General features: G+C 39.4%; 1 protein-coding gene across 5 annotated transcripts in view; it reads left to right on the top strand.

Moving 5' to 3' along the window:
- COL14A1 (collagen type XIV alpha 1 chain) overlaps window positions 1–12043 on the top strand; it is a 213351-nt gene that overhangs the window by 159899 nt on the left and 41409 nt on the right. For all 5 annotated transcript variants that reach the window (XM_045453805.1, XM_045453809.1, XM_045453810.1 and 2 more), the window contains exons 38-40: window positions 873–968; window positions 2137–2190; window positions 2581–2634. In XM_045453805.1, the coding sequence (XP_045309761.1) occupies window positions 873–968; window positions 2137–2190; window positions 2581–2634 (204 nt within the window). The remainder of the gene's footprint in view (window positions 1–872; window positions 969–2136; window positions 2191–2580; window positions 2635–12043) is intronic.

Below are 12043 nucleotides of genomic sequence, written 5' to 3'. Positions count from 1 at the left end.
CTCTCTTGATCCCCAGACTACTGGACATGTCCCCATGGCTATTCCCATGCACCTAGAACTTAGACTGCACTTGTTATTTATCCCCACTTCTGTATTGCTTGTCTCAGGTGATGGAATCGTCAGTCTCCCACTTAATACGATACCCAGGTGTTGGAAGTCTTAACTTATACTAGTTTTCCCTGGAGTCACAGAACCAGAGAGGGGAAGGAAGAGGTTGAGGTAGTTTTTCTGGATCGGAGATTACAGAGGTGGTATAGCTTTAGCTAAACCACAAGGTCCAAACTACAGAAATAAGAGTTGCTGATGTGAAGGAGTGCCTGATCCCGAGAAGAAAGAAAATCAAGTAATATTGCACTGAGGACAGGTCATTAAGCAGACAGTCAAGAGGCACACACAGAGCAGTGGTACGATCAAGGTGAGGAAGAAAGGGACTGGGTGCAAAGTCTTCAGTAGTGCAGGCGTGCCCCTGAGATGAGTGGCTGACAGCTGTGGAGGTGGAGAGAATGTAGGTCAGCTAGATGGTATGAACCTGCACAGACCAGGAGGGTGGTCTTGAAACACTTTTGTCTTTTGGATTTATTATGGAGTATGGGGGGTCTAGTTACTCACATAGTTGGCACAGCTTTCTTATTTATGGAAGCAAACAATTAAAGTTGCAGCAACCCCTGTGTGTTTACTCTTTTGGTTTCCTGATGACATCTTACCTGGGAGGTGTACCCTTTGAAGCATGTTGTCTTGCCATCCTATCAGTGTTCTGTGTCTTAGGGAAATTTATTTAAGGAAATAAATCATAAGTGCTCTAAGCAGAAATATCTTTTGAGTACTGATAATCTAACTTACCTCTGGAATGACTTTTTTCTCTTGTGTTCCAGGGACCAGAGGGCCCTCGGGGTGAAATAGGCCTTCCGGGACCTCAGGGTCCCCCTGGACCCCAAGGACCAAGTGGTCTGTCCATTCAGGGAATGCCTGTGAGTTGTGTGTAGACATTTGGGTTGATTGTATTGTGATCACTTTTTCATGAGTCACAGATGAACTTTTGTCTTCTATACCCTTTATAATGAGCCTCAGTTCCTTCCTACTCCTAAAAATAAAAATTGAGAAATGGAAGTAGTTACTGAGAGTTCATTCATCAGCCAGTTTTGTTGTTATTGTTGTTAAATGACGAGTGTCTTTTACAAATAGATGCCTCCACTCAGAGTAAGCATATCCATAAGCAATTTGTCTATAGAAGAGAATCAGGGCTGTGACATGTATTGTCCTTTTTCGTGTTGGATCAAGTCCTTAACAGATGTAATAAAATCTAGAAAGTAACAAATGCTACACAAATTTAGGTTGTTCATTATGTCTTTGTAGTAATCATGGATACAGATTCATCATTTATTTATGATTTTTATCTCAGTGGGCATCAAAGTACAACGCACTTAGTCGAAGTTTTAGATGATAGACAGTGTACTTTATATAGGCACTTTGTAAAAGCTGTTCGTATCACTGAAAGCAAATTTAATGCAACTTACTGGTTTTCATTAATCTTGCTAGGATCTAGGTTTAAAGAATAAAACCAACTTCTATTAATTAAAATTAATATTTGAAGCCAACAAGCCTTTTAAGCACACGTTTCACAATCTTTCTGGGCATACGATTGTGTCTCCCTAGCTGAGAAGTTTTCTGCTCCAGGGTTATTTCACATGTTAGAAAGCATTAGCATGCCAGATATGTAATTACTACTACTACTAAGCCTTTGGTAAGGTCTTGCTATGTGCCAGAGTCTGTGTTTGCTTCTCCATTTTTATATATTTCTAGCCAAAACGAAGCCAAAACTCTATAGATATGAACTTTAAAAATCTAAACCATAAATGGTATTGAACTGTCCAATCTCTCCTCCACCTATCTCCAGGATGGGCTTAGCCGTAGCAGACTGTATGTTCTGTGTTTGAACTGCTCTGCTGTATAAACGTTCAACTCCATAGGAATGCTTACATACATGGGGTAGTGGATGTGAGAAGTGAAACATGCTGTATTGGATGCTAACATCAAAGCAAGTTAGTGGTAAAAACGTTAGAACAGTCTGTGGAGAAGATGAAGAGACTAAGAACTTACCCTATGTGAACTTAACCCTGTGTAATTTTGGATATTCAGGGAATGCCCGGTGCCAAAGGAGAAAAAGGAGAAACTGGCCTTCCTGGTCCACAGGTATTATTACTGTTATTATTATTATTATTATTATCGTCATCTGCTAAAAAATGCTCTTAGGTCTAGAGCATCGCAAAGGGGCAAAATAAAGGCTGTCGCTTCTGAAGTCAGCTTTGATTTTAGCAATAGGTGGTTTCTGTATTAAAGACTGTTAGCCTGCATTCATTTATGTTAGCTCCCACTGAGCATCATACTGATGCTCTTGAGGACAAGCCCGGCGGCGGGGGGAGGGGGCATTTCTTTCCCATAAATAACTTCAGGGTTCTTCATTTGCCTTTATGCTATTAGGTTTGTTTGGAGGCCTTACTCTATTTCAGGGAAGCTGGGTGGAAAGTAAATTGATTGCCAATTTCCGTGACTCTGACTTTTTTTGGTCCTTGCTCTACCTAGGGTATTCCAGGAGGCATTGGTTCACCAGGACGTGATGGCTCTCCAGGCCTGAGGGTAAGGACCTGCCCGAGGTTGTTAGCACAGTAGATTCCTTACCAAGGCATTCTTTTCTATGCAACAAAATCAAACAAGGTTGTTTTTTTCCCCCTTATTACTCCTTCTGTCTATCTATATCCTACTATCCTTCTCTATTTCCCTATCTTCTATGTCCGTTAGTTTCATCAAAACCTGAGAACTTTTATCAAACCTTTCCAAATGAGCAACACCTTTCTCTGAATGTTCCCATAACCTGAATATAATTTGCACTGAATTGTGTGCATTGGCTTAGCAGATTTTCCAGTTCCTTTCAAATTCTCAAGGCATAAACATAAAGGAAGGATCATATAAGTTCATATGGATCATATAGGTTGAAATTTAAGTACTATGCTATCTACAGTATTTTTTATTTATTTAATAGTTGTCACTTATCTCTTCTTTTAACCTGTTCACATGGACAGCAACGAAAGAAATTATAAGGATGGTCAGGAAAGGAATGAGTTAACACCCAGTGTTTGTTTAGCCAGCACATTTTCACTGAGCCAGGTTTAAGGTTCTTATCCTCAAAGAGTTTATAGTTCAGTGGAAGAAAATATCACCAAATAAGAAACTGTAATACATGCAATAATGGGGGTATTTGCATAGCCTGATGAGAGTATTTACAAAGAATAGATAACTAAGCCAGACTTGGAGGGTTGGGGAAAGCTTCCTGGGGGAGGCACCATCAGGGCTGAGCCTCAAATGAGAGATAGAAATTAACCAGGTGCATGAGGATAGGAAAGCTACTGCAAGCAGAAAACAGCATGCACAAAGGTGTGGTGATGAAGAGAAGGCGGGGCATTTCCAGTATTGCACAGAGCTCAGTGTGGCTGGAGAGTAGAGTACAGTGTGTGTATGTGTGCGTGCGTATCATGTACGTACACACTCAGATCTGGGCAGATTGTCAAGAAATGAAGCTGTAGAAGTAAACACAAATTCAAGTAAATATTTTATTTTTAGGCTAAGAATTTTGTGCTTTATCAGGAAGGCAATAGGAAGTCATTAAATTTTCAGCAATGGCTAGTCTTTCTTAAATGGTCTCTGATTTAGGATTTGGGTAGCTCCACAAATTCTGTCAAGACTGAATTATATGGAGTGGCAACTACTTGGATCCGATCCAATGAAGGACAACACATTTGGCATGCCCTGGTTATTGTTGGTACAACTTACCCACTGGGTTGGCAAATGACCGGCTGAAAGACTCACTTCTCTACTCAAACAAGATCCGCCTTTAGCTCAGGATAGTTATACGGCTCAAGAATAAGGAAATTGTTTTTTCTATAGACATGTAGGTGTGGGGCCTTAAATTCCTTCCATGTTCTTTTTTTTTATTACGTCAAACTTTCATTTGCTTAAAATCTGTTTAGTCTCTGCCCATTAAATGGAACTACTCAGTCTGTAAATCATATCCAAGTAACCGTATCTAAAGGAGGCATTCTCTAAAAGTTAGATTTATGTAGGTTTCTTGTGAATGTACAAAGAGTGTCTAGAAGTATTTATATGTTTTGGCAAAGGGCTTAGGCTAAGATCCTGCTCTGTTGCACATCTAGGTTCTTTCGTGATTCCTGAAGCTCTGAAAATGGCAACTCTAAAGATTTGGTGCAGGGAATTTACTTGGTTTATCTATGCAGGGAGACAAGTCTTGGCAAAGAACTCCCAAATCAAACGTATCGTATTGGTGTTTGGATCATTTGGTTTGGGAATACTTTCTTTTAAAAATTCACTTTTTTTTTTCTTTTAAAGCTACTTTTTTTTTTCTTTTCATACCCACACAGGCTTTTAATAAAAATTTTGCTATTCCTTCAAACATGTTTTCTTTTAGAGAATGAACAGCCTTAGAGCTGTAATAAAGTGATAAAATATCTACATGTGGATTTTATTGTCCTCCCTCCTTCAATCTGGAGGCAAAACTTTCAGAATGCATCCCATTCCTATTTTGAAAAATTCTTGGATAGAAATGGACTTATTTCTAAGTAATCGGCTTTTCGGGAGGTACTCATTCTTATAGGGTCATGTTTTAAAAATATTACACAAATTCTGTGACAATTGTTTTAGAAAAGGACAATGCTATTTCAGCGTATAATTTGAGGGGGTGCCGTTCACACCGAATAGAATATGCTGGTGCCTCCTGGAATTGTGTAACATCGTTGCCCTGCTTGCAGGGCTGGGGGCACTGCCTATATCTTATTTAATAAGATATTACTTGAGCACACATCTTACCTGAGGACATGCTATGTGCCACGTGCTGTACTCAGCCTAGAGAGGGTTGTCTATTACTGTGACCAAAGGGGAAGGATCCAGAAGAGGAGAGACTTTTAATAGCTAAAGGAGGCAATTCCTAGACCATCCACCTAGAGGTCAGGGAAGGATATGGTGGCGTCAGGGGCATGACACTTACCCTGGGCCGGGAAAACAAATGGGTGTTCCTCAGAGACAGCTGGAGAAGGAAGGACAAGTGGGTGAAAACAGTTACTTAGGTGGCTCTGATGTGTTTAGTCAGATATCTGGGAGCTTAAGGAAAGTGAAACGTCCAAAACGATGAGATAGTTACTTAGCAGCACTGTAAAGGAGGAGGTCCGGAACCAGTGTTCATGGCCATCGTGGCAGATCCGGACACAGAGCACCTTCATGAAGTGCCGAGTCTCTCTGGAGCAGCAGCAGTATCTAGGTCTCTGGCTCGGCAGCGAGAGAGGGGTGTTGCTGAGAGTACTAAGGACAAAACTTGAGGATTATTCCTGCTCTGCTGTTGGCCATCTTCAAAGGCAAAGCTGCAATCAGAAAAAAATAAAATAAACAATAACCACCATGGTGTAGAACAGACTGAAAGCAAACGCCGGATGATGAAACTTCCCATTAAAATGCCTGGAAAGCCACTTGCAGAAAACTGCCCAGTTAGAACTCAGGGAGGCAGAGTTATTTTGTCTTTTCTTCTCACTACCCCCTTAAATCACTTCCTATTACTGTACCTTCATTGCCCCTGATCCTGAGTGAGGAAAGCACACTCGAGACAGAGGAGGAAGCAGCTGGGATAAATCTGTGTGATGATGTCCAGTTTGTGCTTCTACATCCTTGGAGAGCCTCGGCAGGAAGGGGAGTGAGTGGGATTTGCTCTAAGAGTGGTAGGCTACTCATTACTGCCCATTCGTCTTCCTTTTCAATCTTTGTCTTCTCTTATTGACAGATAAGAACTCCCAGCCCAAAGCTAGCACCAGCACCTTGACTATCTGTTTACAGGACAGTTAGCACCTCTTCCCTGGGGCCAGTGTCAATGTTGCCCCTTAGTTTAGCTGGAAAGAGGGAAAGGTGAGCAAAAATAAAAAGGAGAAGATTAAACCTCTCCTCTTTAAGCAAGGAACATGTTTTCTAATGTTTCTAGCTTATTCTGGCTTTTCCCGTGAGGAATCTTTGACTCTTAGAGGCAACTCACATTCAGCTCTGGGCCTGGGGCCATAAGCAAGTCCAGCAAAAGTTGGACTTCCTCACTGAACAAGTCTCAGCCTCCTGCTGGCAAGTGATGGAGCGCAGTGCAGAACCACAGTTGATTTGATTTTACTTTTTTATTTTATTATTATTATTTTTAAATACCTGAATTGTTTTTATGAAGTGTAATGGATGCATCTGGAATTAGGAGCATACTTAGCTCCTAAAGAATAACAAGAAACAACTTGTTTATACAACATGTGGCAAAAATGCAGCTCCATTAGGAATAATGCCTTTAAAAACACAGCATAAAGGTGATACATTATTTTAGCATCTAACAGTCACTTTAATTGTGTTTTCCAATTCTATCACTGAGGTTGGAAACGTATTTTCATAGAATGTTTCTCATATGTACATTTAATCTTTCCACTTATTATGCACACTTAGTTGCGTAATAAGAATATAGCTTATTTTTTCTTTATTTTTAATTTAATTTTTTTTAAATTTACATCCAAATTAGCATATAGTGCAACAATGTTTTCAGGAGTAGATTCCTTAGTGCCCCTTACCCATTTAGCCCATCCCCCCTCCCACAACCCCTCCAGTAACCCTCTGTTTGTTCTCCATATTTATGAGTCTCTTCTCTTTTGTCCCCCTCCCTGTTTTTATATTATTTTTGTTTCCCTTCCCTTATGTTCATATGTTTTGTCTCTTAAAGTCCTCATATGAGTGAAGTCAGATGATATTTGTCTTTCTCTGACTAATTTTGCTTAGCAGAATGCCTTCCAGTTCCATCCATGTAGTTGCAAATGGCAAGATTCCATTCTTTTTGATTGCCAAGTAATACTCCATTGTGTGTGTGTGTGTGTGTGTGTGTGTGTGTATCTTCTTTATCCATTCATCCATCGATGGACATTTGGGCTCTTTCATACTTTGGCTATTGTTGATAGTGCTGCTATAAACATTGGAGTGCATGTGTCCCTTCAAAACAGCCTACCTGTATCCCTTGGATAAATACCTAGTAGTGCAATTGCTGGGTCGTAGGGTACTTCTATTTTTAGTTTTTTGAGGAACCTCCATACTGTTTTCCAGAGTGGCTGCACCAGCTTGCATTCCCACCAGCAGTGCAAAAGAGATCCTCTTTGTCTGCATCCTCACCAACATCGGTTGTTGCCTGAGTTGTTAATGTTAGCCATTCTGACAGGTGCGAGGCAGTATCTCATTGTGGTTTTGATTTGTATTTCCCTGATGATGAGTGAAGTTGAGCGTTTTTTCATGTGTCGGTTGGCCATCTGGATGTCTTCTTTGGAGAAGCGTCTATTCATGTCTTTTGCCCATTTCTTCACTGGATTATTTGTTTTTTGGATGTTGAGTTTGATCAGTTCTTTATAGATTTTGGATACTAACCCTTTATCTGATATGTCGTTTGCAAATATCTTCTCCCATTCCGTTGGTTGCCTTTTAGTTTTGCTGCTTGTTTCCTTCGCTATGCAGAAGCTTTTTATTTTGATGAGGTCCAGGACCACATTTTGAAAGGCAGCTTTGGCTAAGGGAGTAGGTCCCAAATGTTCATACCACAAAAAATAAGTGGTCATTGTGTGATGGGATGGAGGCGGTAGCTGAAGCTATGGAGGCAATCACTGTGCACTATATAAATGCATCAAATCAACAACAAGTTGACACCTTAGACTTACACAGTGTTATATGTCAATTATATTTCAGTATGGCTGAGAACAAAATTGTGTCTTCAAAAAATTAGAATTTAAGAAAGTAAAAATCAAAGCAACAGTGCACGTCCACAGTGGAATGCGTTCAGCTTCATTCTGAGCCATTCCCACCAATAGCATTTGGGTCTCATCTTCCTTTCTCACTGTGTATCCTGCCACTTCCCTCTGGCTCCTTCCTCTTCTTTCCTTGGTGTCTGTGACCTGAGGGCCTTCCTGTGATCTTTGAGCTCCTCTGATGTAGAGTGGGTCTCTCAGCCCCCACCCTGGGCGTCAGGTGATCCTTAGCGAAACTAGAAAGAACAGGCAAGATGTGGATGATAAATATAAGAAGTGAGAGAAAGAATTTGAAAAGGGAAGAAAGAAAAGAAAACACAACCTCTTTTCCAGTTCGGGGCTCACTTACTTCCAAGAGCATGATCTTTCTGTCAAACACTCCAAATAGAAATAGTAAAAATTATTTTTATTTTCCAGTTCTTAATATGGTTATATAAAAAGTCGGAGAGACAAGAAACAAAAATGACAAGGAGATAGATACTTTATGGCACCTGGTGGATAGTAATTTCTCCATAGTACGGAGGGTATTCATCTTTAAATTCCAAGTGAACTTCATTTGGAATGCGTCCTTTGCCCCAGGTTACTGGTCCTCCCATATCCATGCCATAACCACAGCTTCCCTTTCTCAGCTGGAAAAGATCGAATAGTAGAAAAAAAAAATCTTCTACACATGAATTCTGCTGAACTTGCGAGGTTATGAGAAGCAGGGCCAGTGGTGAATATTGTAGATTTGGTCTGTTCACCAGACCTGAGTTTGAACCCCCGCTGTAATGACATTGGGCCAGTTACGTGCTATCTCCAAGCCTCACTTTACTCATCTGTGAAGTGGAAAAAATATTTGACTCCATAGAGTTACTGTGGGAATTGATTCATATAAAGAATTTCTATATAAAAATTTAATTTTAGCGAATATTAGTATTAACTATTTTCAATGTAACCTAATAAGTCAGGACAGTATATTTTATAATGCCTGTGCTTGCCATATTAAGATGCCTTGGAGGATTTTAAAGAACTCTAAAAAGGAGTCTAAAGAAAAAGCAAGTGGTTTGTTGCTGTTGTTTAACTTTCTTGGGTTCCACGTTGAAAGTACACTGGGAACATGCTTCCTTTTGATGTGGCTTTGATGTATATAAAGGCCATTTTTGTGATGAATGTTCCATTTCATCGAAGTGAATTGGACTTAAAATATTATTGACAAATGGAACTTGAGTCAATTATCTGGATTTAATTCCTATCATAAATGCTAAGCAGTGATAAGAGATTTATCCAAGGAACATTTTCTTAAATACAAAGATTCATGACACTATCCATCCCCCTTGAGTATTTTCCTCCTTCAGAAGAAGAAATGTAAAAAGCCATCACAAAGCCAGTGGAGAGGATAATTTGGTTTTCTTTTTGTGGGTCTAGATGGGTTTTTATAAAACCCAGGGAAACATTCTCACAGTCAGCCACAGTGATGATAGTACTTGCCGTTAGGACTTGGCAGCTTATCTGAATAAAAATAACAGGAATCACTATTACTAATTATTGACTAAGTGCAGGTGCTTTATGATGTTAGTTCTATAATCCTCAGAAAACCCACAAATGCTAAGCACTTTTACCCCCATTTTACAGAGGAAGACTCTGGAGCTTAGAAAATGGAAGTCTTTGAACAATGCCATACAGCTAGTAAGTGTTGGAACCAGGATTATAATCCATCCCTGTGGCTCCAACACTGAGCTCTTTCTTTCTAAACATTATGTTTAATAAAGGTCACTATGGGATCATGTTCATGTAGGAAAGTCTTGCATTAAGGATATTTAATAAACAGGACTGAAGATACCTCGCCTAGAATTTTTGGGCTGTAAGAACCCAGTTTGGGTTACTTTCTTGGTGAAGTAGAAGTTGATAGTTCACACATAGGAATATGTTTCAATTACTTTTCACCTTCATTTGGATAGTGGCACATCTGGGACACATTTGAGAACAGTTAGGGGATTTGTTGTATGTTATTACTGGCTTTACAGATCCTTCTGTTGGAGCACGGGGTGCAGATCATATCTGCCTTGCACTCTGGTTCCAAGGCCATCCTTCGGGGCCAGGCCAGACATTTCATATTCATAAACCAGCAGTTCTACAGCTTAAGGGATCAGGTTGTTGTTTCAAGTTTTGCTTTCTTTTTAAATACACTGATTCCTGGGCTTAGACCTCAAGATTCCAATACACAAGGTCTTGTGTGTGACTTTGGAATCGATAGTTTTAGAAACCTTAATAATTCTGATAATCAGCTAGGTTTTTAGAAACACTGGATAGTATAGGGGGTTGCTATACTATTACGCCTACTGTATGCCTAAGTAATTTCTTGCATAGAATTTTACTGCTGTTTCAATTCACTGAATTTTTAGGTTACTGAAAATATGTTTATATATGTGTATATATATGTTTATATATGTGTGTATATGTATGTGGAAATTTACATACATTTAAATTTATGTAAATATAGGGGCACCTGGGTGGCTCAGTTAGTTAAGTGTTCAATTCTTGATTTCGGCTTGGGTCATCATCTCACATCTCATGGGATTGAGCCCCACATTGGGCTCTGTGCTGACAACGTGGAGCCTCCTTGGGATACTTTCACTCCCTCTATCTCTGCCCCTCTCCCCTGCTCACTCGCTCTCTCTTTCAAAATAAATAAACATTAAACAATTCTTTAAATTACATATGAAATATATACATATATGACTATAGTAAAAGGTGTATTGTGTATATATATGTAAATATATGCACATGTTTATATATACATTTATACACACATAGTGTGTGTGTGTCTGAAAATTCCCCAGTGTGACTCAACGTGGTACCAACACTTAATGACTGATCTAACCTGGGCCAGTATTTACAGAGTCTGTGGCTTTTTGGTGCTTGGCCTCTTAATCTGGTGGTTGGTCTTAATCCTTTGCTGCAAGTAGCAACCTTATTTCCCATGGCTGACTGCCACGCTGGTACATTGGCTGGTGCTCACAGCAGTCCAGAGCCATGCCACAGGGTTAAAATTGTGCAGCAAGAATGTCTTCAAGTTTTTCTCTAGGCCTCACTAGAGAGGTTTGGTTCCTCTAAACAAACCCATCAGATGCCTGATGCTTAAAGATCCCCACTGTACCTGAGGGTGTAGTGTAAGAGGACCTTAACAATTGGCATGTTCCAGAATCTTAAGGTTAATATTTGTGACTCACCATTTAAGTCTTCAAAAAAGGCATGGGTTGTGTGTATCAGGATTGAGTCACCAGTTCTGAACACTGATAACTACCTAAACATAAATATCCTAGCTTCTGACTTTAATTTTAGTTACAACACTCTTTATGGGCACATTGGTTTCATCCTTTAAATTTCGTAGACACAGAACTTAGAAACTACAGACTTTTTAAGACTCCATAGGAAATTCTTGTCACCTCAATATGTGTATATATGCTCCAGAACATGGAAAAGAAAACAGCAAAATGGAAATGAATGAATGGCTAATTAAATGTCTATAAAACAGTACACTTTGCCAATTTCAGCCATAAGTAAATTTAGTATTCATTCAAGTATCAGTGATTTTGAAAGCAAATGTTGGGGGAGATTTCCTTTTGCTGACAAATCATAGCCAACCATAATTTAACAGCTTGCTCATAGCCGACTGTTTTCAAAAACAAATTATAAAAATCCTTTCAAGCTTTTATAGCAAAACTTACTTTTAATGTGGGTTGTGGGTGCATATTAATATTTTAAGGTGGGAATCTCAGGAAAAGAAAAATGCCTGGATCTATTCATGTCATAAAACATCCCTGTTTGTGGGTGGCTGATTTCATGCACTTGAAAAAATATATTTGTCGGCTTCAGTGAATGTCTATATTATGCTTATCACTTAATCTTCTATCCCCTACTCTTCATTCTTCATTGCTTAATTAGGGGCTTCTGCTTTTTCTGGGAGTGCTTAATTCACAAACATACGTCTTCTCAGATTGGCTACCTAACATGAAATGGAAAACGTACAGACATAGAAATGTTCTGGGAAATGCAAACACATTTTTAGTTGATAAGGGTTGATGGCCATTCATTCGATGAGCTTTGATTTAGATTAAGCTGAATCCCAAGGCTAGGATTTGCCAATTATTTTGCCTTGTAACATGCAGACATTTTACAGAGTTTTTCTCTTCACCAGGTTTATT

The sequence above is a fragment of the Leopardus geoffroyi genome, chromosome C3, assembly GCF_018350155.1.
Source record: "Leopardus geoffroyi isolate Oge1 chromosome C3, O.geoffroyi_Oge1_pat1.0, whole genome shotgun sequence".
Taxonomy (NCBI): domain Eukaryota; kingdom Metazoa; phylum Chordata; class Mammalia; order Carnivora; family Felidae; genus Leopardus; species Leopardus geoffroyi.
Note: the sequence above shows the minus strand (reverse complement) of the source record. Positions and strands in the feature narration are given on the sequence as shown.